The sequence below is a fragment of the Corylus avellana genome, chromosome ca3 (genome assembly GCF_901000735.1).
Source record: "Corylus avellana chromosome ca3, CavTom2PMs-1.0".
Lineage (NCBI taxonomy): Eukaryota > Viridiplantae > Streptophyta > Magnoliopsida > Fagales > Betulaceae > Corylus > Corylus avellana.
Genome location: NC_081543.1, coordinates 25,302,847 through 25,328,342, shown reverse-complemented (window position 1 = coordinate 25,328,342; position 25,496 = coordinate 25,302,847). Strand labels below are relative to the sequence as shown.

The 25,496-nt window shown below is 33.6% G+C and overlaps 2 protein-coding genes, 1 long non-coding RNA gene and 1 other non-coding gene across 5 annotated transcripts; 3 read left to right on the top strand and 1 right to left on the bottom strand.

The window, feature by feature from the left end:
* The first annotated feature begins 2,444 nt into the window (after nucleotides 1-2,444).
* LOC132175408 (reticulon-like protein B2) lies at nucleotides 2,445-4,994 on the top strand. Its single transcript, XM_059587359.1, has 5 exons — nucleotides 2,445-2,827; nucleotides 3,565-3,745; nucleotides 3,834-3,975; nucleotides 4,412-4,481; nucleotides 4,565-4,994. The coding sequence occupies exons 1-5, from the start codon at nucleotides 2,605-2,607 to the stop codon at nucleotides 4,732-4,734; spliced, it is 786 nt and encodes a 261-aa protein (XP_059443342.1). The 5' UTR covers nucleotides 2,445-2,604; the 3' UTR covers nucleotides 4,735-4,994.
* A 1,690-nt stretch (nucleotides 4,995-6,684) lies between these two features.
* On the bottom strand, nucleotides 6,685-15,929 carry LOC132173924 (uncharacterized). 2 transcript variants are annotated; one of them, XM_059585603.1, is made up of 16 exons: nucleotides 15,101-15,929; nucleotides 13,079-13,200; nucleotides 12,896-12,984; nucleotides 12,786-12,821; nucleotides 12,501-12,594; nucleotides 10,977-11,019; nucleotides 10,786-10,892; nucleotides 10,512-10,576; nucleotides 9,857-10,353; nucleotides 9,699-9,786; nucleotides 9,452-9,592; nucleotides 8,562-9,124; nucleotides 8,041-8,179; nucleotides 7,896-7,964; nucleotides 7,663-7,806; nucleotides 6,685-7,408 (listed from the first exon to the last, which is right to left on the bottom strand). In XM_059585603.1, exons 1-16 carry the CDS (start codon nucleotides 15,316-15,318, stop codon nucleotides 7,295-7,297), a joined length of 2,529 nt encoding a protein of 842 aa, XP_059441586.1. In that variant the 5' UTR covers nucleotides 15,319-15,929; the 3' UTR covers nucleotides 6,685-7,294. The 2 variants fall into 2 exon arrangements, with proteins under 2 accessions (XP_059441586.1, XP_059441587.1); XM_059585604.1 differs by having other exon boundaries at nucleotides 10,786-10,886.
* Nucleotides 15,930-22,788: 6,859 nt separating this feature from the next.
* Nucleotides 22,789-23,448, top strand: LOC132173283 (uncharacterized). The gene is made up of 3 exons (XR_009439302.1): nucleotides 22,789-23,119; nucleotides 23,200-23,248; nucleotides 23,401-23,448. It is a non-coding gene; the product is annotated as an uncharacterized LOC132173283 (long non-coding RNA).
* A 1,272-nt stretch (nucleotides 23,449-24,720) lies between these two features.
* On the top strand, nucleotides 24,721-24,804 carry TRNAL-CAA (transfer RNA leucine (anticodon CAA)). Its single transcript has one exon. It is a non-coding gene; the product is annotated as a tRNA-Leu (tRNA).
* The last annotated feature ends 692 nt before the right edge of the window (nucleotides 24,805-25,496 follow it).

The window sequence follows — 25,496 nt, the reverse complement described above, 5'->3', positions numbered from 1 at the left end:
CACAAAATATTGGTAAACTACTTTAAAAGAACACACTCATCTCCGCCATTTAACATCTTTCCCGGTCATGTTTAGAGTATTTTCAACTGTGTTTTTAAATTAGCTTTTTAGTTAAATTTAGTTATTTTGTTAATTTTTCTTGCTCAAACAGATACTGTAAAATAGAAGATTTTTCTACTATTGTTACAATGAACTTTCATATTTACTAGTTATTGTAGCGACTTGTAAGTAATATGTTATTATATTTTATCTTTCTTTCTATTTTTTTAATTTTTTCTCTCTCTTTCTCTCTCTATCTCTTTTTATAGAGAAGACAAGAAAATGATAAAAAATTACTAAAATAATACTAAAAAAATAATATTTAATTAGAATAGATAGTTAAAATATATATTATCGTTGGAGTGTGTAGTAAAAAACTAGTAGTTAAAATAAAAAAAAAAAAATTGTATTTTGAATAATAAAATGAAAACTCTTACTAGAGATGCTCTAACCTAGACTTCCTCAAAAGATCCTACTATATATATATATATATATATATATATATATATATGTATGTTCTTTTTAATTTTTTTCCTTTGATTGTGGGGGTTTGGGATTAATGCCTTCAAAGTTAGTCAAGCGGGACCCAGTTCACACCGTGGAAGCAGCTGATATGAGGGTCCAGATTCTATTGATGCAGCGATAGTTGGGGTGGGTGGGATAAAAAGTTTAGGTGTGGGGCAAAATTAATATATATATTTTTTAAGATAAAAATTTAATTTTAAAAGATCTATTTTGTTAAAAAAAAAAAAAAAAAAGAATTTAGAGATATTTTTAAAATTTTTGTAACGACCACACACTTGGGGGGATGGTTCCATCCCTAATCCCATTAGATGCATGCCTATCACATCATCTAGGTGGTTCTATGCCTATCACACCATGTAGGTAGCACAGGGATGAGATTTTTTATAACCAGATTGTTTTGAATTTCCGAGCATGTTTAGAATTGTATTAGACAGTTTAAAAAAGATGTGCCAAATAAAAAGCTGACATTTTTTTATAAAAAAATTTTAAAATATTTATTTGACTTTTTACTCTAAAAATTGTCAAAAAAACAATTTTTAATTTAAAAATTCTATTTTTTAAAGACAATTTTAAACATATTCTAAGTGAAATTTGAGCGATATAAATGAGAGGGGTTACGGGATCTGATAGGTAAGTTCCGCATCTTAAACTACTGAAAACAAGTTGGGTTATTTATATTATTATATATAACCTTCTCTTTGTAGGGTATTGAATTTTATTAATTTCAACGCCCTAATTATAAGCATCATAAATCCTAGTCTAATGGTGCCTAGTCGGTTTTACAAGGTTTTATAATTAGTCGGCATGAGGCTGACGTTTGACAATGACATTCTCTTGGATTATTATTAAAATGTAATTAAAATGTTATATGAGATGTAGAAGTTTCTCTATAGTTTTTAAGATATTTTTATATAAATATTTTAATTTTTTTTTTAAAATTAAGATTAAGATTTTACCATATTAAAAATTATTATTATTTTTAAAACACAATACAATATAATAAGTATTGAATTCATAAAGCTGATAAAATGTTGATATAGTATAATTCTAAGCATATAATTTTAAAATAAAATTTTACATAATAATACCCTAAAAGTCCCTTTTGCCCTTTTACACAAATCTTTAGACTAGATAAACAGTAGTATTCAATTTGATAAAACCATAGGCTAAATAATTGGTAGTATTAAGTTCAACAGAAAAAATTAAAAATTAAAAGTGGTATTATTGAATTCGATCACTGAAAAATCTTCTAGCCCTTGCTTCCTTTTGTAATGTTCTCATTATATTTTAATTTTTTTAATGTTCCACCAATTCATCATTGAGATTATTTTTTTTGCGATAAAAAAAAAAAAAAATTCCTTCATAAGATTAAAGATTAAAAAAAAAAAGTAAATTTTATTTTATGAAGGGTATTTTTGTCATTTGTGCATTGCGGAAGGAGAACATTGCCACTTTAATGATAGATTAAGAAAAATATTATATTGTAAAAATTAAAACATTGAAGAGAATATTAGAAAACCAATTTTAATTAGAGTAGTAAATGTATTTAAGACTTTCTTAATAGTTAAGGTAATTAAATGTAGTTAACTAAAAAATAAGTTATTTTCTTTTTTCAAAAAAAAAAAAGGTTTTATTTTCTTAACTACTAAGGCTCTGTCGGCCCAAGGTGTCCACGTGTCGGAAGATCAACGCGTCTTATTATGTCATTTCCCACTTGCCTTTACTATCACACAATTGGACTTTCCTCTTATCCGCTCTGCGATTTCAAACGCACCGCTATCCTCCTCTCGACACGTGTACCGCTGGCGGATCTGTCAAATCTAACGGCCGTTAACCTCGGTCCTATAAAGATAGCTAACCTGCTCTCCGTTAATTTGGATCCACTGTTCGACTGTCCAGATTTAATCAATCACAAGCTCTCGGCCACTATATAGAGCCCCGCACAGAGGGAGTGAGAGTTTCTTGCAGTTTCGAGACGTTTCGAAACGACAGCGTTAGGGATTTTGGATCGTCGGTTAGGGTTTCGGTGAGAGAAAAGCTATGGCGGAGGAGCAGCATCTGCACGAGGAGCCAAAGGCTGAGTCGTTGATGGAGAAGATATCGGAGAAGATCCACGGCCACGGCGATGCGTCGTCGTCGTCTTCGTCGGATTCGGAGGACGAGAAGAAGAAGAGCCACTCTTCTCCGTCGCCGACGCAGCCCAAGGCTTACAAGCTCTTTGGGAGAGAAAAGCCAGTGCACAATGTTCTCGGTGGTGGCAAACGTAGGTTAAATTAATTTTTTTTTTTAAATTTTTTGGAAATGGAATGGGAATTGTGCTTGAATACAAATTTTTTTTGTTTGTTTAATTTAATTTGTGGTGATGAAATTTGGTTGAATTTGCTTCAAATGTTTTTTTTTTTTTTTTTTGATTTGTAATTTTGCGATTTGTTTAGTTGCTGAGAAAGTTTGCAGTAGTAGTAATATGCGATCTGAATCTGTCTTTATTAGCAATTTTTGGCTAATATTTGTGTGTTGGTCTAAGCAAACGTTACGTTTTAGAGTTAAAACTAAGCCTATTTTTTAATTTTTTGGAAAATTTTGCGCTGATTTATGCTTTTTTGGTGGCGATTGCCATTATTCTGCATCTATTGTTGTTGGTAGTTGCTGAGATTTCCTTTTGAGATTTTGATGCGATCATTCTGGATCTAGATCTGGTTTTATTTCGGAGTGGAGCTTGTGGTATCGATCAATCTATGTTGCTAAAAGTTAGAAAGGTTGTGAGGATTAGTTTGATTGGCTTTCAAATGTTGTTGATGTGATTGCTTCTCAGAAGGTTTTCCTATTTTTAGCTTTGCAAAGCCTTTTTGATGTTCATAAACTTTTTCAATAGTATTTTATGAATAATAATGATTGAAGGTTTTGTTTAAAACTATGATTACAATGACTAGCTCTTACTTGAAATATGAAAATACCAATTTGAAGCTCGACGTTGATTTAATCGATCTTTTTATGCGACAGCCGCTGATGTTTTCTTGTGGAGGAACAAGAAGATATCAGCAGGAGTGCTTGGTGGTGCAACTGCTTTATGGATTCTGTTTGAATTACTTGAATACCACTTGCTGACTCTAGTTTGCCACATCTTGATTCTGGTTCTTGCGGTTCTGTTCTTGTGGTCCAATGCATCCACCTTCATCAATAAGTAAGGCTGCTGTGGTTGCAGTTGTTTGATTGTTTCAATTTTTTCTCCTTTTGTTCAATTGGTTCTTACTTCTGTTTTGATCAATTAGGAGTCCACCACGTATTCCGGAATTCCATATCCCGGAGGACCCAGTTCTACAGATTGCTGCTGCAGTGAGGATAGAGATCAATCGTGCTTTTGGAGTTTTGCGTGATATTGCATCGGGAAGAGACTTGAAGAAGTTCCTATCTGTATGTTCATATCTGTATTTGTGATTGTACTTTATTGATGATATTTGGCATTGTAGCTCATTTCTGGGAGAACTTGAGAGTGACCAAATAGTTCCATGTACAATTGCATGATAATTGTTGTATGAGTAATGTTATTTAGTGAACTGTTATATGAATGTCATACAACTAAGATAATGTGCTAGAAAAAATTAGCCTTTGAATCAACAAAGGGCTTGTAAAATGAAAAATTAATGATTAATTTTTACTGTCACGTCTTTCTGGTCGAAGTATGACAGTTGTATCGCAGTCTACTAAATAACATTTCTTTCGTTTTATTCAAGTATATGATTCTTGAGTTCCATAAACTGCAATCTTTGTTTGTATTGTAGTTTTGAGCTATGTTTTCTTATACATGGTTAATGCTGACCCTCTATTTGGGAATGATGTGACGAATTAGGTGATTGCTGGCTTGTGGATTTTGTCTGTTGTGGGGCACTGGTGCAACTTCTTGACCTTGTTCTACATAGGTAATCTAATGGGGTTGATATATAATTAGTTAAAACATGAACAGATTAGCTCTTAACACAGTAGTTTCTTGATTTTATTGCAGCATTTGTTTTGCTACACACGGTGCCCGTGCTCTATGAGAAGTATGAGGGCCATGTGGACGCATTTGCTGAGAAGGCACATGGTGAGATCAAGAAGCAGTACGTAGTTTTTGATTCAAAGGTTCTGAGCAAGATTCCTAGGGGCCCATTGAAGGATAGGAAGAAGGATTAGAGTGTCAAAGACTTCATGGCCATTTCATATAGCTCTGACAGTGTTTTGTGAAGGTGGTGCGAGTTTTTATCCATGATTGTCTAGAACCCTGTTATCTTTTTTATTGTTTTATGGTCTTCGGGTTCACAACGTGGATTGATATGGGTTTTTTTTCTAGTACTTGGTTTTGCAACATACATATGGCTCATTTTAAATGGGTCTATTTGGTGACCTGGTGATATGTTACTTTTATATATTTGCATATTAATTAGTGCCATGTACATTCATCGTGTTCATTCTATTTCAAATTTATGTTGGATTTGGTGTTTTTCTGCATTAGGTTTGCCTTGCATTGGCCCTTTGGGTGCAGTGATCTTAACCGTAGATATAATTAGTCTGTCAATCTTTTCCTTTCCAATTCTTCCTGCTGGGCCGTGGATTTTTTAGGTGAAGTAATTGGACTGTAGTGCCCTGTTAAATTCCTAGGCTTTATTTGTTGTTGGGGGGATTTCAGTGGAAGTTTATTTCGTATTGTGTTTAGCATTATGAATTGATCCAAAAAGAGAACATTATGCTCGCATAACCTGGTCATTTGACGTTCCGTCAAATTGTTGAATTATTTATTTTTTATTATGAAAAACAAAGCATTTGCTTCATAGGGTATTTTCTTATACACTTGGTAGGGATTAAGATTTCCTTGAAAAATTCTGTAAAGGTGATGTGTAAAAAAGTTTTGAGATAAAAGTCTCGTCTTTTGATAGGTGGAAAAGAAGCATTTTAAGGTGATTTTTTTTTTTCGTCTCGATGAACAGTTCACCTAATTTAGAATTCAGATCACCATCTCACTTGGGAGACTAACTTGTGCTTCACATCAAGGATTGGAACATCCATGTGTAATTGCTATATAAAGGAGGGAAAATGTTTGGGTATTAAATAATAAAATTTTAAAAAATTAAGCATTAAAATTTGATAAATAAATTTGATCGTTTAATGACTGACTTGGTAGGTAATAGGTATCATACGATTATTATATGTTTTTTCTCTTGTAGTAAAATATATAGGTTTTTTTTTTTTTTTTTGAAACTGTAGTAAAATATAGTTGGAACTTGGAAGTGTGTACGTTTAGCTCTGATTTAAATAACATATTTTCCGCTCATATATGGAGCTTCTTAAAATATGATATCTTGTAGATTACGGGTCAGACTGAAAAGAATCATACCGTTACTTCCACGGGTGAATATAAAAATTTCAAGATAATTTTTCTGGGCGGAGACGGTATTCTTCCGAACGTGGAAGATCTTTCTTACAAATTGTTGTGTGGCAATTTTGAAAAGGTTCACGTGTCCTTCACGTTGGATTCCCATAGTTTTTTTTTTTAAAAATTCAATGGATGGCAATCGTTCTCTTTGTTAAATCAGCCACTTTCTGTCCCATATTGAAAGAAAAAGAAAAAAGAATAGAGCAAAGACTCGTTTGAATGAAACAAGCGGAAGGCCGTAAGAGACGGTTTCCTATATTCATATCAAGAAAAAAGACGGGTCTAAAAAGAATAAAAAAGCATTTACTAGAACAAATTTGAATTAATTCTTCTTGTTGACACGTATCAACCCGAGACTCAAGGCTACTAGAATTTTCTTTTAGCTGTTGAGAATCTAGAAGGGGTAAAATGGTCTTTCTCTTTTTCTTTTTTGACCATTTTACCCCTCCTAAATACCCTAGTTGTTCTCCATGATCCGTTTCCTCCTATCAGATACTGCCACTCGGTGTTGTAAAAAAGTTACTACTCAATTTATAAACCTTCGAGCAAAACCTTTAAAAATTAGAGATCTTTCGTTCATCTCTTTTTCAAATTTACCATGTAAATTCAATGATAGATTTGAAACAATATGGATGATGAAGATGGAAAAATAGCATCTCTCTTAAAACTATCAATTATTTTTACCTTTCAAGCAAATCAATCTAAAAGAAAAGTGCGGAAAGAGTGCCGCCAGCCAGCCATACATAATTCTATTCACATGTTACACAATTTGAAAACAAAATTCACTCATTTGATTATCATAAACAAATAATCTAATACCACAAATACATTATTGGGAATCGATGTTACTTTGGATACTCGAATCCCATCTAAGTTCACAACATAGCACTATGTCCAAGCATGCCTAAGAGGCCCAAGGATCTCCTAATTGCTTTCACTATAATTCTCTCAACCTCTGAGGACTAAGAAATCTATTTCCTAACAACACTTCTTAACACAGCCGTGTGTCGGTTTTGTTGTCCGGGGGTGTGTGCTGTTCTTATTCTCAGAATCAAGCAGCGAAAAACGTAAAAAAGATCCATCTGAAGCATATTATACAAGCATAACCCTAGCAGAACTATAGTAACATTTTCCATATTTGTAATTACCTGCAGTAATTAGGGCTTGGTGGACTGGACAAGCATCTGCATTTTGTTTGTTGATTGCTTCAACTCCCTCTTACCAATGAGAGGAACTTTCTGGTCCAAGGAAAAAAAAAGGGTTTGGCCAAAAAAGTGAACGGTGCTCGCTGTAGTAAAGATCGTTCTTCCGGCACTCGTATGATCATAAGAAATACGATAACTGCTGCTTCTTCCTCGAACCCCCTTCCCCATACAAATCGTTCCATTGATTCAACTCACCCATTATAGATCCTTCAGAAGCAAAGCTTGCAGCAACCTTCATTCCAAACAGCAGATGGTATGGATCACAAAATCTTGAATTGGCTAGGGCATACATAAAATCAATCTCAATCCTATTCCACAGCATAAACATTAACCCTGAATCTATAATCCAGAACCATATCAAATTCAGGGCTATATAGCTAACACAATCAAGATAAGGACCCCGGGGGAAGATAACCAAAGTGGACCTTAGAAAATAAGTAACCGCAATGTGGAGAGAGAGAGAGAGAGAGAGAGAGAGAGAGATACCTGATTTTTTGCTAGCCTCAAGTCTTCCATATTCAATGGCCTAAGGGTAATTACTCTTTCCTCCTGACGTTCTTTTGTGTCTGAAGCACCTCCTGAATCTTTAGATTGGACTTCTTTCCCTTCTGCAGCTCTCTGCTTTTTCTCCTGCAAAAAAGAGTTCAGAAGTAGAATCTACATTGAAATTACTCTATGAAGCATTTAGGTAGTAGAATTAAAATGGATGCTACACTTACCAAATCCTTCAGTCTCTCTTGCTGTATTAGCTCTCTAACTGGCCGATAAGCAGCTGTCGTACACAAGTTCTGTTTCAAACAGTTGCACCTAGTTAACAACACCTGATTACAAATAAAAAAATCAAAGCTTTTATTAAATGCAAACCTTCAGATCACTTCCTGTATATCCGTCTGTCATAGATGCTAGCTCCTTAAAGTCTAGTCCTTCTTCCACCTTTTCCTTTGCCAAGAGAGTTCTCAATATCATTTCCCTATTCTCCACGGATGGCAATCCCACCAAAATTCTGTGCATTGAAGTAGACATCACTTTAGGCAGAAATGATTCTCAGAGAAATTGTAGATTCATTAGTATATCTGTTGGGTCCATATTCACCAGTAAAATCTTATGAGGATAAGTTGAAGTATTGTTTAAGTGGCTTGATAGCTACTTTCATTGGGAAATCAAATGTAGAGAAAATTGGCTTTCATGCCAATAACAGTAACATTATTCTACAAAAATGACCTATATTTAGCACTGCAATCTTCGGTGTAATGAGATTGTTCTCACAGCTGTAAAATTGCATTCTTAAAGCAAATTTAGAATGGTAATGCAAAAATGTGACTTTATATTGGCAGGTAAGGAGTCTAATGGCAAAACCATACAAGTCACCAAGTATGTAGATGTACCTCCGTTCAAAGCGCCTAATAATTGCTTCATCAAGGTCAAATGGCCTGTTTGTTGCAGCAAGAACAAGAATGCGCTCACCCGGTTTTGTCAAGAGCCCATCCCAGTGAGTCATGAACTCATTCTTTATCTTCCGCATGGCTTCATGCTCTCCAACTCTGGTCCGCTGCCCAAGCATGCTATCAACCTCATCCACAAATATAATAGTCGGAGAGACCTTGGCTGCCAGTGTGAATAAAGCTCGAACGTTCTTCTCATCTTCACCAAACCATTTAGAAGTGATAGTAGACATGGATACGTTTATGAAGCTTGCTCCGGCCTCCTTGGCAATGGCCTTAGCCATCATTGTCTTCCCGGTGCCAGGGGGCCCAAATAGCAATATTCCCCTGCAAGGTTTTAAAAGGCCTCCGGTGAAGAGTTCTGGTCTTCGAAGAGGGAGCATTACTAGTTCCTGAAGGGACTCTTTGATATCGTCTAAGGCACCAATATCAGCAAAGGTTACATCAATCTCATTTGCTGGTATAACCTCTGGCCTAATGCGTTTCTCAAATTCATTGTCAGGTTCCTGTTAGGAAGTGAATTTCAGAAAAACTTCAATATAAATATTCACAGAAAGTAGTCAATGAGAAAATTATACACAATGTAAAATTGATTACTATTATACAACTAAATGTATTCTCCGAATACCTTATGTTCTTAATACAAGTATTTGGGGTTTCACAATTTTGTCCTAGAGAGAGTTTGTTGTGTACACATGCGTGCAGGTGTGTAGGTTTTCTATAAATCAGTCACAATTTCTAAATATATATAAAGAAAAAAAAACACACACAGAAAAGGAAAAAATGGAAAAAAGAAAGAAAGAAAGAAAGAAAGAAAGAAAGAAAAGCCTTACTGGAGCTTTTGTTGATGGAACTGAATTATTGCCATCCGTCTTTGGCACTGAAGCTGATGCAACTTCACTTTTGTGTTCAGGACCTGTGCTTTCAGCCTTTGTTTCCGGCTTCATGCCTACAGCCGCTTCCCCTACTGCATTCTGTAATTAGTGCAAAAGAAGCAGAAACAGATCATACTGGTTAGTCTGGTTTTATACCACATCTGTTATTCCTAAACTTCACAAACAAACATGAAGTCCAACGGACCTTAGATGTTTCAGCTTGTGCTTCCAACTTTAACGTATCTTTGCCACTGGATTTCCCTTCGTGGAAGATACTCAATCCATGGGACAAACTGTTCCAGAGCAACGTGTAAGTACATAGAGCCTAAATCGTTGGGACACCATTAAAATTGCTAATCTTACCTATCAGATGATATAACAAGTTTTCCATTCCTGTAATCAGGATCTTTGTTATTCATTAAATGATAAGAAATTGCTGATACCACAATCTCTTCTATATAGTTACTAAGAACCATAGTGTCTGTCATACAGATTGTATCCAGATCTTCACAATCAAGATCATTTGATGTAAGTACTTCCATGATGTGGATTCTGTTATCCTGAACCTGGATCATCTTCATATCCTCCTCCAATTGAGATTTCCAGCTGACAAGATGGGATTCATCTTCCGGGGGTCTGATCTCAATATTGTAAGGGAAGAGAGCAGTAACCCTCTCATCCACATCTCCTAAGTCATTGTCATGATTCACAATTCGTGAACCAAGGATCAGCACTGATCCAGACAGTTTCTCCAACATTTTCTGGAACAAGTTACATGTCCTTCGTGATCTAAACAAGAAGTTATCAATATCCCTAAGATATAGCACAATGGGAGTGGTTTTTGACACAAAAACCAAAACCTGCAAAAGAATTCCACAATGGATTTCCACCTATCAATATCTTCATGAGGTAACGAGTCAGGATTCAAACCTACAGCCTAACTAAATAATCATAAGCAAGTACATGGTAGCAGGTGGTCCTTGACTTGCTGCTGTAATTCACAACAAAAAGACAGTACCTTGTAGAGAGACTGTATAAGAAGCTTCTCATCAAAGGACCAGCTGCTTGTGCGCTTGAGAGGAGCTAGAAAATTAAAGATTGCACATTGTTAAATGGACATTCTAGGATTAAAGTATGCATCACAAAGCATGACTTCGTATTAATGCATTGCATCAATAGTTCAATACAATGTTTGTTTCATACATGACAAACTACATTGTTCCTTTCACTTTCTTGTATAACCACATAATGATCTGCAATCTTTAATAAATAAATCTCTTTGTTCAGAAAACCTGGATTTGTAGGAGTGCTTTGCAAAGTGAGGTTGCTGATATTAGCTGAAGCAGAGGCATTCCTACGAAGTTTAGGAGGATAAGAAGAACCTTCTGTTGGCCTGCAACTAGTGAACAAAATAATAATTAAAAATACAAAGAAATACAAAGAGGGAACTTTGTCATCCATAAGGACATCTACCCTAGAATACCTTGATCTGATATCCGCCCCACTGCTTTGCCTCCGTAATGTACCTGATAATAAACTTTTTTGGTCAGAGCTACAACATAATATCAGAATCATAGAATATATGATATATATATCCTGATTGAGTCAAGCACGATAATATCAATATACATGTTATAGACTACCTAAATATGGTAACAAATATATCCTAGCAACTAAACTTATCAGATTTTGCAGTTCTGCATGTTTGCAGAAAATGAAATCAACACTACCAAACAATCATTTGTCATGCGTGGAACCCAAAACTTCTCGGGGAAAGTATGGCATTGTGATGTAATTGTCAAAATTGTACCAATGTGAGCCGCACACAGTGACGGAGCTAGAATTTTTCTACGGGGAAAGGGTCGAATTAATAAAATAATATTATATTTTTTCTTAGTAAATTGTTTTATCTCATGCAATTGATATTACTTATTCTTCCAGTAAATTGACATAAATATGTACACAAGTTAAAAAAAAATACAAACTTTGATGTCGGAATTTTTTCTTTGACAAAAAATTGATTAGGTAACCAATTCTTTGTTTTGTTTTGTTAAAAAAAAAAAAAAAAAACCTGAAGAAGTAACCTATAAAAAGAAAAGAAAAGAAAAAACAAGAAGACCAATACAGCAACAATTAACATAATATGCTTCAAAAAAAATAAAAACCATCATGTTGTCCACAGAAAAAATAAACAATCAATATCATGAACGGGGCTTGGTAGTTGCTTTCACTTGATTATATGGCTACACCCAAATATTAAAGCACCTAGACAACCAAACAATTTAGCAAGTTTTGTATTGTGAGTCAATGTGGGTGTGACCTATATGGGGGCCTAGGGACATCTAAAGCAGTTAACTGTATCTATAACTCGGCCAAAATAACACAATACAATGAGATTAGCTAAGTGTCAAAAACAAGTCATGTTATGTTTTGAGAGGCCATTCTATGTAATTAATTTTTCAGGAGGCCGGGCCATCGTAAGGATTTTTTATTTTTATTTTTTGGAAATTTTGGTGGCTAGCTTAGGAGCTTTTAGGTTTGGGCTTAAAAAATCCATGAACTTTTTTATTTCAAGAATTAGGTTGTGAGAGGCCTTTTTCATATAACTCTTTTGGAGTTTTTGGGAGGGCTAGCTTGGGCTTGGACTTAAAAAGTCATGTACTTTTTTGGGGGTTTAGGGTAGACTTTTTTTAGTCTTTATTTATTTATTTTTGGTGGGAGGGCATGTAAATTATTATTATTATTTTTTGGGGAGTGGGGAGGGGGGGAGAATATGCTGGGGCTACTCATGTTGCTGTACGGGTTGGATATGCATTACAGAATTAGGCACAAAAGTAATATGAAATATCACAGAAAATATAGCTTCATTGACAACTAATTTATATGTAACAGTGGTTCTATTGAACCAAATCTGTGAGGTACATAATGTTTAACATTAAATGATAAGAAATCATTCACCACCCTTGGTTTACCAGAATAAAAAGAAACACTTGTTCATTATATATACCTTTAGGTTCCTCCCTTGGTGGAAGGATTGAAAATGATCCAAATATGCCAGACAATCGCTCCAGTGTTGACTCTGAAGTAGACCTTTTAAAAGACTACAAACCAAGATCACCAATTGAAGAAAATAAAGACAAGGAAGTCAAATATTTAATTCATCATGCACACAAATCATATCAGAACAAATTGTCACAAAGTTCAATCGTAGAGGATCATGACAGTATTGAGAACTTAACACAATTCATACACCACACAAGAACACACTCAGAATCAATTAGGGAAATCTTACAGATTCTTTGTTGGCACTACCATATTTGCTCTGAATCTGTATAAACCCAACCATTAGAACTATTTGTAGAAAAGTTAAATTCAAACACAACTGCAACTGTAGATACTCACCTTCAAGGAAAAGTCAGTTACATCTAACAGTAGTAACTTTGCTTCAAAGAAATGGGCTAAAGCCTTGGCAAGCATTTGTTGGTAAAGCTCTTCAAAAAAAAAAAATTACTATTTGTCTGAAAATTTTAAATACATCATATATGCAAGCAAAATCAGGGAAATTTTATTGTCCAGATAACCAACCTGCAGGCCCTGAGAGCAAAATAGCCCGACTTGCAGGAGAAAGATTTCGTATGTACTTAGAAACATCAGCATGCTTCAAATGGACGTAGGCAGCACTTGTTAGCAAGACCCGTGTCTGCTCACTGTCATTGCAATTGGCCAAATAAGAACATAAGAATTTGCATAATTGATTAAAGGACGCCACTAAGCAAGTGTATTCCAGCATCAGACGCAGACATGAGACAACATTGTGGAGCTTCTTCAGTTCAAACACTTGCCTACATGCAGCTGATGCTCTTATAATACATTCACTTTTATAATAACCATACAAGAATACATGATAATACTAAGCTTAGTGATCACTTTAGTAGGGTCATCTTACGATTAGATAATGGGCCAAAGCAAAGAAAAGTACTTGGTGCATCTGATAATTACCATTCTATTTAATTTGTAAAACACTAAGAATATGAAATGCGATACCGAGGTTGGGAAACCGAGATCAGGTGTTTGGTATCACCTATCGCATATCAGTGTATAAGTTAATGTTGACCTGACAAAATCTAAAACACTTGTTTAACAAAAATGATAAAGATTTTAAATAAGATCCTGGTATGCCATGTTATACATCCATCATGTTACTCACTTTAATATATATATATATATATATTTTTTTAAAAATGAAGACTAATCATCAGTTTGAGGGAGAAGAATCCTTTCCCTTCCTTATGACTCACCTAATATCACAGTTACTTTTCAACCAGTCATGCATGCTCCAAAAAAGTACAAAAAGGTGACTAAAATTGTTAAATCATTACTTAATCTAAAAGTTTAAGCTGCTAAGAAATTGTAAATTTAATTACTTCAATTAATATTATAATACTCTCCTTACGTGTGGACTTAAATTCTACTTCAATAAGTGATATTTATTAATTGAGATGGTAGGTACATGACATAGACAAAATTTGAACTTATAACTTTTTCACTAATATCATGTTAAATCACTACTTGTTTTAATAGATTAAGCCATTAGGAAAGGTCTTGTATATATAGAAGGTTTGGGCATAAATATAAAGTTAAAAAAAAAAATCTCAATGGTAGAGACCACAACGACAGCTTCTAAAAATAGAATAATTCCTTGCTACCACACCATTTTTGGCAGCAGGGCAACTATTATATTGGGAAGGTAAACTATCCAAGTTCCAAAGCCCAAACACAGTATAATAATAGAAGAATAAATATATGGAACAAAAACAAGGCCAGCGCTGCACGTGACCGACAGATTCTGGATCAGACTTAAAAGTAAACAACGCTATAAAATTTTGATGCAAGTATGCCCCCACAAAATCCCTACAGGCCCATTATTAATACTCCTTTTATTACATGGTGCTCCATAACCTGTACAGTCACTGAAAAAGGAAGGCAGGCACTAGAATGTGTAGTGATTTTTTTATTTAAATAATAATAAAAAATATTTAATGTGATGTAAAAAATAAAAATATTAAAAATTAATTTTAAGAGAAATAGTGTGAGTCCACTGCAAACGGAGCCACAATATTTCATTTACAAAATATTTTAAAAAATATCTACTCAATGATTTCACGGAAAAACACGTAGAAAAATATCCATAATATTTTATTCTTTATACCTTAGCCTAATACTCCTAATATACTAGCATTTGCATATAATTTGTGCATCAATTTATTTCCATCACTACGATGAAATTCTAAATATCACTTAGACTCGTTCCAAATTCAATTAATAAAATCAATGATAAATAAGATTAATATCTGAATAGTTCATTAATTTACATTAGCACGAACATAATTATATAAGTGATTAGTGATCACGATAAAAATCGAATCTATGTACAAAATAACGCTATTAATTTCGTAACTAATTACTTGAATTAACCACTACAAGCAAAACCTTAACGTAGAAAAAGGAAAAAGCATTAAAAATCTTTAGGAAAAAAAAAAAAACAAAATCAAAGATGAAAATGGAAACAGAGAAAGTGGGAAATAAGGAGGAATATTTTAGAGTCACCTGAGGTAGTACGGAAACTGGTCGAAGGTGACCTTGCTTTCTCTGCCGTCAACTATCAGCCGGAGAATCTCCTGCTCCATTCTCTCCAGAGTAACGCCGCTAGAAACCGAACCGGCTCCGGTCCAGTTGCTCACGGTCTGACCGGAAGCCAACCCGAGCCCCAATCCCACTCCCACCCCTACACTCAACGCCGATAACCATACGCTTTTCTGCTCCATTTATGACCGAATTCCACAGCCAAATGACCAAAAAAAAAAAAAAAAACCAGATCTTGTAACCAAACAGGATCTAACACAAAAACGCAAAGTTCTTACGACGATTATAATTAACCGCTACACACGAAGATTTGAGATTCCACGCTCATAACAATATGCTTTTCTGTTCCATTTAAACACCGAATTCACAGCCAGACGCAGGAAAACTTTTGAGATCATGTAACCAAAAACAGAGCACAAAAACGATCAAAAGAGAAAAATTAAAATAAAGCTCAGAAAGCAGAAATTTTGGTTTTCGTGTTATTGATTCGGACAAGGGATTGAAGAATCTCCGATCTAGCCGATTTTGCTCAACCTATTTTCTCTCTTTATCTGATTGAAATTCTTTGTTTGTATTTTCTCTTTTGGTCTTTTAAGTGGTGGAGTATTAATAGGGAGCGAAAGGAGCGGATCTTAGGGTATTTATAGGAGTCGTCGGCCTGCCAGCCGGCCGAAGAGTAGTTGAATGAGTGAGTGAGCGAGCGAGCGAGCGAGGGAGGGAGTGAAGCGGCAAGAGAGAAAGAGAGAGAGAGAGCCGGTGGTGGAGCGTGTTCCCGCTTTCTCAGGTGTCTCCTTCGGGGTTTGAGTTTTTAAAGACAAAATACGGAGAGATTCCAAAGTTTATTACGTGGCATGATTTTGAGGGGTTTTGTTCCGGTTTGACGGTTTACGGGATTGTAGCCTTGACGTCTCGTTGAAGCTTTTTTATTATTATTATTATTATTTACACTAATTGCAATCACCCCACTAAATTTTTGAAAATAACAATATTCCTCCGAATTATCAGCACTTTTTATTTGTCTCATTTAGCATCTTCTCTTAATTTGGACAAAATTATAATTAAAATTTGTAAATATATTTAAAATCCAAGATAGAGAAGAAGGAATGAAGAGGGATTATAAATATATTAAGATAATATAAATAGAAAGGAAAAAAAAAAAATCATTTAAAATTGATGAAATGTTAACTAAAATTTTGGATTGAAAACAGATTAAAAAACTTGATTTTTAAAATTAAAAAAAAAAGTTAAAAACTTGGGTCTTGAAAAAAAAAAACAATAAATGTATACCTCTCTTTAATAAATACTCATATAATAAAATTTTTAATTAATTATTTAAAAATAATAACTAAACTTTGTTTATGTAATGATTTATTTATTTATTTTTAAATTGAACTATTCTGATTTTTATATTGTATTATATAAAAAACTCTTGCCTTATGTAAAGTGATGTAGATAAACACCTGCTGTTTTGTGTCAAAATTAAAAAGAAATCAAAAAGGGATTTTATATTAGAGAAGTGTAAATATTGAGTTGAATTGTTTAATTAAAATTTGTAAGAATTTTATTATTGAATAACATATTTACAGACTGTCGTAAACAAAACAGTTGCCTGATGGCGCGGAAATGCGAATCGGATAAGCTTTAAGCCTTTAATACGCCTTTAGGATCCACCAGTGCAGAGTAACTGGACGTGCTCAGAAGTATCTGCACCGTCAATACTGGGACCCACAGAGCTGCTGACGTTGGGACGGCACAGATGCAAGTGGGATGGACAGCCGACAGTAAAAGCAGTCCCAGTTTTTTTGTTTTTTGTTTTTTTTTGTTTTTTTCATGTTTGCCTTTTTATCGAAAATTAGGGTTAAATACTCCGTACTTCCTAGGGTTTTTTAACTTTATTTTTTTTTCTCTGTGGTTTCATTTTTATCATAGGAAGTCCATGTGGTTTTGATAAGTGACCAAATTAGTCCATCCGTTAGTTGACCGTTAGGATTGACACGTGGACCAATCAGATGTCGACACGTGACACATATTTAATTTTTTTTTAAAAAAATAAAAAAATGTATATTTTTTTTTAAATTAAAAAAAATTTATTTATTTTAAAAAAGAAAAGAAAAAGCCGAGGAAAAAAAGTGGGTGTGGCAACCATTTAGGGGAATTAGCCGAGCCACCCCAAAATGACTCAAACCTATTTTTTTTTTTTTTTTTTTTAAATACGATTTTTTAATTTAAAAAAAATACATTTTAAAATTTTTTTTTTTAAAAAAAATTAAATATGTGCCACGTGTCGACGTCTGATTGGTCCACGTGTCAGTCATAACGGTCAACTAACAGATGAACTAATTTGATCACTTATCAAAACCACAGAGACCTCCTGTGATAAAAATAAAACCACAGGGAGAAAAAAAATAAAGTTAAGAAACCCTAGGGGGGTATGGAGTATTTAACCCTGAAAATTAAAGAAGAAAGCCAACGTTGTGATCAAACCGTCTAAACAGGCCTTAAAAGATTTAAGTAAATAATTAAATTTATTATTTTTTATCGACTTAAATTTTTTAGACATTAATTATTAAGTTAAAATATAAATAAAACAGAGATTCTAAATTTAAATTTATTATAAAAAACATAATTTTCATAGGATAATCATATAATAATTTACTAAATAATATTACTCTTTATAACAAATATTAGTCAATAATAGCTATGCACATCGGGTTCAATCCCACAAAAGTGAAAGATATTAATACCAAATTCTGGTAAATTATAAAGGTGTTTATGGTTATTAATTTTCACGGTAGTTCCTTACTCTATTAGATTTGATTTTATAAGTAATTTTAATGAGTTCCAATAATTATAATTTGATTGGTCCTTTTAACATTGAGCGAACTAGAAATTATTATTAAAGAGAGATGAGAAATATATTAAGATTTATTCAATTTTAACAACATATAAACAAATAAAAGACACAAAATAATTATTTCTTAATATATTTTAATTGTTAACTCAATCACTTATCAAAATGAACTTAGCATTCTTTTAAGTATCGAAAATCAACTATGATTAAATCTGGACTAAATCTCATAGCATTTTTTCTTTTGATGTAAGACATTGTAGAATAGTCAATCAAAAACGTATCTTTAAATTTTTGGTGAAGCCTAACTTTAATAATATTTATGTTTAAAAATGCTCATTTTTTTTCTTCTTATTATTTGTGTGTAGTCAAATGGGTTATGGGCTGTTCCCGTTTTGGGTATGGAGATTTTTTATTTTAATAGGGCCAAGTCAAACTTTTTGGCCCATATATATATATATATATATATATATATCAATGAAAAATTCCAAAATCAAAAGGAGGCCATGGCCTCTCCTATTTTCTTCTTATTTTATTTTATTTTATTTTATATTTTTTATTTTAAAAATAATAGTGCTAAAAAATCGTTACAGTGCATGCACCAGTGAATCTCTAGGCTGTTGCCCTGCCAAAAATGGCAGGCAGAGTTTGCCCAATTGCAAATCCTCTGTACAGCTGGATTGTGATTTGGAGACAGGGATCTACTTAAATTCTATTTCATTTGCTGAAATTTTAAATTTAGGTCATCCATTTTTCATTCAAGGGTCACTGTTTTGCCACGTGTTCCTACGTGGCATAACAATGACCCTTGAATAGCAAATGGATGGCTTACATCTGAAATTTCAAAAACTGTAATTTTCCTAAGAGTTTCAATGAATCCAGATTACTCTCAACCCTTAACCCTCTGCCATGGAATAATGTGAGAAATTTTATATGATATTTATGATCTACTTGGATAAATTTTAAACCATTTAAGTTTTATATGGAATCTCTCATATTATCTGTTCAAATTACTAACCATTCAACAGATAATTGCTGTGAATCCTAATACATTAATCTGCCCTGTGGTTGATAATAGTCCAAACTTTGTGGCATCATCTCTCCAATGACAATTCATAAGAAACAATTGCTGGATATTGGCCAAAGTGGGGTTTGGTGCTTCTTCCCATCTCTTTCTTTTCTTAAAGCTTATGAGTGCAAATACAAGCAATTTTTGTTTTTCTTAGGCGTCTTGATCGATGTTGGTATTTTACACTATTTGATATTGCTTGTGCTTATCTCAAATAAGTAAAGCTACTTTGCGAAAGAAACCTACATTTGCAAAAGGCACTTTATTAACATACGAATAATTAAATATCATGGGAGTATTAAGATATTAATTAGTGGTGGCTGTTTAATTTCTTGGTGATGTTCTAGAGATGTTGAGCTTATGGAGAAATGGTTGGACCTAGTAGGAGTACTATGTTGTCAAATAATGAAACATTTTCCTTCTGATTTTGACATTTTGACATTATGGGATTATGTTGTTAATCACTCTGTATTTTGTCTTTTGTTTTATGTTATCAGGTTAAAGAAATTAACAAATAATTTAAAACACAAAATATTATATTTCTAGGCATTCTAAGTACGTAAGACATTCTACGTTATAGGTGGTTACAACGTGCAAAAGGTAATGTTATAAACCATATTTTTATCTTGTAATATTGTTGATGTGGCAGTATCAACCAACATTTGATTTTTTTTTTTAATAAGTATTGATCCGAGCGTTGATTGAGATCGTCAAACTAACATTATGAGGTAGTTGTGAGATAAGATTACTCACGTGGAAATGACATATTTCTGAATCATGTTATTGATGATTCCGTTTAAAATTCTGTAAGTTTAACATAACCGGCCTTGATGAAGTGATCACGAACTTGAAAAGCTAGAAGTGACACTTTAACTCGTGGGATATATGTTAAATTACCATTTATTTCAAAAGTTGAAACTAAAAGGAAATAACGAATTTAATTATTTAATTAATATTAAAATAAATTATGGAGTTAGAGTTTGAACTGTGTACCTCTACTATAAAGTCACGTTAAATCATCACTTATTTCAAAAATTTAAACTAATAAAAAATTATAAATTTAATAATTTAATTAATACTTTAGCAATATCTAAGTGCCATTTTAGTGCCGGCAAAACCCTAGCTTTTGCCAAATTGTGTATGTTTATCTTCTTTCCCAATATGTGTCACACATCAAATTGATATGTGGGATACACGCAGGGCCACAGTATCTTAGTGCATTACCAATGCATATAAAGGCATTTGAAAAATCTTTTCAAAAATCCTTTCGCACCAATAAAATTGAATAGGTGAGAGAGCAAAGGAATAAAGAGTTTAGGTATTTGTCTGGCCACCCTTTGTTCAAGAAATAGAAGTTAATATCTAATACAATGACTTTTTTTGGCTAAAGCTTACTTCTTGATGCAGTGGGAGAGAAAGTGGGCATATATAAGAAGATGTGGACAGAAACCAATTAATCTCACCAAATAAATCATGCCAGTCTTTACTATCACTTTAAGGATACCTACTCAGGTTTACAAAATTGCATCGTCACCTAACGATCCTGGAAAAACGTTACCTATATCTACACTTTACCTTGACAAGTGTACTAAAGCACGATATATATATATATATATATATATATTAATATATTAATATATATTACTTGGTAAATATTCATTGTAGAAACCACCAGTGGCGGTGGTCAGTGGTCTCAAAGCAATCCTCATGTGGTTAGGCACGCACTAGGGAACAAGTTCTCGCAATGAGAATCGCTCACTTTTGATTATTGTTAGCCACCTTAATTGGGATCTATTGATATCCTGGTGGGGCTGGGTCAGATTATGATTCAATTGGTTTTGAAGGAGCACCTGCGATTTTTCACAGTCTAAGCCCCTCTTGAGCAATTTCGAGCCGGTGTGTACTACTTTGATAACGCTCATGTAAAGCAGCCACAATTGGTAGTCCTCTCCTACCCTTTTAATTAAAAAAAAAAAAAAAAAATCAATGTGAAATGGCACATTGATGCATACTTTATAATTCACCCATTCAATATGACAGGAGCAATCCATCTTTCTAAAGTGAGATATTTCTGAGGTGTCATAGGAGAGCTAGCAAGTTGGACTGAGCTAGGACAATATCCTAGAGGCTAGAGCTTATGGTTTTTGGGAAAACATGAACGCAATGGAAGCAGAGATAGTTTTGGCTTGGGCAGCATATAAACAAAATTATCCCTGCAACTCCATCACCATCTAGGATGTCATAAAAAATGGTTTTTATTATCAATATATACTAAGAAAAATGAATGCAGATGCATTCATCATAAGAAAATTAGTTATGGAATTTTAATTGAAATCAAATTTTATTTCTTGATGAGAGAAATAAATAAGGTAATATTTTAATTAAGGGTCCGTGGCCGGAACCGAACTAGTAGCCCCCAAGCTTCGGTCCCCAAAGTTTATTTATTTATTATGAAATAGACCATCCAATATTAATTTTAATTTTTAATTTTTAATTTTTTGGTTTTGAAGCTGATCTCAATCCACTTGTCCATTGAAGCTGGTGATCATCCCAAACGAGGATTATTCAAAAGAAAAAAAAAAAAAATCATTGAGTTTCAAGATATTAGAAAAAGGGTCTCGATCAGATTCTTTTGATATGATATCCCACAAAAAAAAAAAAAAAAGAGTGTGCTGCATAAGCTAACATGACTTTTCAGAGACAAGAGCAGCCTCACATGCACATGCACTCCTCGGTGACGGCAAATCCTCGACCTCAGGTGTGCCCAGTGCCCACAATGACACTAAAAAACAAAGGTGATGATAGTCTCTGAGAAATTGAGAAAATTGTGATCGCAGAAACTTGCCCACAGGGCTATGTAAAGAAGACAAAAACTCTTCAATTACATCAACTTGCCCACATTGGGTAGCCCAAAAGCTGCCCTTGCCAAATCAGAAAATTGTAGAGAATCTCCATGCATATATATTTCATGTCAGATCATGCTACATCCAGCTAACAAAGCCACAAATATGGGATGAAAATTCTATGAAAATTTGAGTAGTTTAAGACAAAGAGTTGGGAATTAGGGGTGCAAAGGCGGGCGGTTAAAAACCGCCCGTTAACCGCTAACCGCTATAACCGCCAACCGCTTAACCGTCTAACCGCATTAGCCGCTAACCGCCTAACCGCCATAACCGCCTAGCGGTTATTGGGTCTACTAACCGTAACCGCTAACCGCTAACCGCCTTTTTATATAATATATGTTTATAATTATAATTATAAAAATATTTATACATATAACATAATCACTTGATCATTAAATCACAATTTTTTTTTAAAAATAATTAAATCACAATTTGAGTATTAATATATTATCACTATAATTTATATGATTATATCATATAATCACTTGATCATTAAATCACAATCATTTGAGTATTAAGGTCACTTGATCATTATATCATATAATCACTTGATCAAGTGATTATATATCATATAATCACTTGATCATGTACAATGATAATCACAATTGATTCAATTGAATTAAACAATATATTACTTATAACTACAAGTCTACAATTTAATTAAAGCATTATTAGATACTTTAGGAATTTAGGATTTAGGAGTTTGAACATTACCATTTACCATTAGATATTAAGTTCAATTCAAAGAAAAAAGATTATAAGTAAATATGATAAGAATTTAAATAATTAATCATATGAATCATATGATATAATTTAATGAGATCTTGAGGAAGAGGATGATTTGGCATGTAAATCGGAGTTTGATCGGTATTCATTGGATGAGTGTGAAAAAACAATAAAAGATTTTGATATTTTAGGTTGGTGGAAGGTTAATGCGTCCAAATACCCTACCCTCGCAGAGATAGCTCGTGATGTATTTGCCATTCATATTTCCACTGTTGCTTCTGAATCCGCATTTAGCACCGGTGGACGTGTATTGGATTGCTTTAGGAGTTCATTGTCTCCACTTACCGCTGAAGCCTTGATTTGCACACACGACTGGATAAAGAACCGCCTAAGCAATGCCGAGTTGGAGGTGTTTTTGGCAGAATTTGATGAGCTAGGTAAATGTTTATAAATTAGTTATTTGCAACTTCATTTAGTTTTCATTATTTATTAATTTATTCTAATTATTTATTCATAGATGTGATTCAACCTTCAAGTTCAAGTGCTGCTTCATCTTTTGCCTAGAGGTTTGTTAGTAACGAAGGTTATTATTTTTTGAATTGTCATAGTATTTTAATTACAATACAATTATATTAAACACATTTTGATATGTGTACATGCTTGTGCCTTAATATTATTATGTTTAATATTATAACTTTTCTTCTTTTGATGCCCACAGGATTTGCTAGAGGACCAAATGAGAGGATTGATGAAGTTTTAATGTTTTATTTGTATCATTTAATGTTTTATTTGAACTTATTTTATATGCTTTGTGTTGAACTTTTTTTATATATTTTTTTATATGTTGTGACAGTTATCTGAATTCTGAACTTTTTTTTGTATATTGTGTTGAATTTTTTTTTTTTTTTTTTTAAAAGTTAACGAGATTTAATATTTAAGGAAATTTTTTTTAAGTACAAGTAAATGTAAATTTTGGGTCAAATATTTTTGATTTTTCAATATGGGCTCTTTTTATAGCAATTGGGCCCAAGAAGATATTAAAAATACAAGAAAAAAAAATGAGGGTAAAAAAAAGCCCAAAAAAAAAGTCCAATTTTAAAAAAGCGGTTAGCGGGCGGTTATCTATTTCACTAACCGTTAACCGGCCGCTAACCGCTAACCATTAACCGCTAAGCGGTTAGCGGTTGCGGTTAGTGAAATTTACTAACCGCTAGGGCGGTTACGGTTAGCGGTTATTGCCACTAACCGCTAACCGTAACCGCCTTTGCACTCCTAGGGAATTCCACTTGTCTTAAATAGGTGACTCTCACGTCTTAAGTTGTCTGGGACATGTATGCTGTATGCCCTTAGCCTTGAATTTGAATCTCCAACAATTTTTTTGTTTTTTTTTTTTGTCCAAATTGATAATTTAGGTAAAAATTGTGAAAAAATTATATAAAATGCAAAATAATGTACATCTGGATTACTTGGTTGTGGCATGTTCTTGTCAAATCATGCTACAACCAAGCTATCAAAACCACAAATATTGGGATGATGATTCTGTTATTAAGTTGTTTGAATTAGGGTTGTACAGGCGGTGATAGCTAGAGGTTATTGCTTTTAACCGCATTGTCTTAGGCGGTTAGCAGTTTTGAGTAAACGCTGGTTAGCGGTTATTTATGCCCAAACCACACCATGGTAACTGCATGTTAGGCATGAGTTTTTTGGACCTATTTTGGTGTTTTGAGCCTCTTAGATAGGCCTATGCTATCACGGCTAATAGCACCACCTTAGGCAGTTGAAAAAAGCCACCGTTGACTCCACTGTTTTAGGTTAATTTGACATGCACTTCTTTCAAAGCATATATATGTATTCGTTTCTTTGAGAGATTTGTGAGATAGTCTCTAAAGATATTTAAATACATGTTTTTCAATCATTGTTCACAAGGATCCTAATAAGAGATCCCAAAAATCAAAAAAATGTTACTGAAAATGAATTCAAGTCGCTTTTGTCGATTTAAACAGTTTTCATTACTCATTAGTTTGCTAACAACAAACCAGTCAGGATGGCCGAGTGGTCTAAGGCGCCAGACTCAAGTTCTGGTCTTCGTGAGAGGGCGTGGGTTCAAATCCCACTTCTGACATTTTCCTTTAACAAACTGCATAATATTTAAGTTGATTTTTTTTTTTTTTTTCGAGTGAGAGAGGATTCATATCTGGAGCTTGAGTAAATTAATCTGGCTCGACATTAATGTTCTGTGAGTGTACTAAAAACGCTGAGAACAGATTTTAAGAATATCGGTTGGGAAGTGAGAAATCAATTAATGGCTGGTGTCAATTGGGACTATCCATCAGATAATATTCTTTGTTGCAAAAATAGCGTTGTTTAGTTTTAGACAGTGTGTTGTTGATAGCAGATGCTTAATTGTAAAGTTGGTGAGTTTGTTGTTCGTAGCTGTGTTCCTCATCAGAATCCTATTTCGCCGGCACATTTTTATTTTTATTTTTTTTATTTTTAATTTAATTCCCAAAATGTAAACGACACACACAAGCACATAGCTCAAGCTCATCAGAGAAATTTACAACCAAGTTTCACATTGCTGGAAATGCAAGATCCTTTGCGGAAAATGATTGTTCACATTCTCTGTTTTTGACCTTATAGCCTGTATGTCATCAGAGACATGAACAATGCAGTGAATTGATGCTCTCAAAATACAAGATTTGATGGAAAAGCTCGTCACCCCCAATACCTGATACTCTCTCTCTCTCTCTCTCTCTCTCTCTTGCATTCAGCTGGTGGAAGAATTGCATCCATCCATCCTTGTATGTATATGGG

Bases quoted from the DNA above. Each gene is read 5' to 3' on its own strand.
- LOC132175408 (XM_059587359.1), top strand. From the start codon at position 2,605: ATGGCGGAGGAGCAGCATCTGCACGAGGAGCCAAAGGCTGAGTCGTTG. The intron at 2,828-3,564 runs GTAGGTTAAATT...TTTATGCGACAG, and splicing joins TGTTCTCGGTGGTGGCAAAC to CCGCTGATGTTTTCTTGTGG. The intron at 3,746-3,833 runs GTAAGGCTGCTG...TTGATCAATTAG, and splicing joins GCATCCACCTTCATCAATAA to GAGTCCACCACGTATTCCGG.
- LOC132173924 (XM_059585603.1), bottom strand. From the start codon at position 15,318: ATGGAGCAGAAAAGCGTATGGTTATCGGCGTTGAGTGTAGGGGTGGGA. The intron at 12,985-13,078 runs GTTGGTTATCTG...TTTTTTTTGAAG, and splicing joins TTTGCTCTCAGGGCCTGCAG to AGCTTTACCAACAAATGCTT. The intron at 11,020-12,500 runs GTATATATAATG...GTTTATTATCAG, and splicing joins ACCAAGGGAGGAACCTAAAG to GTACATTACGGAGGCAAAGC.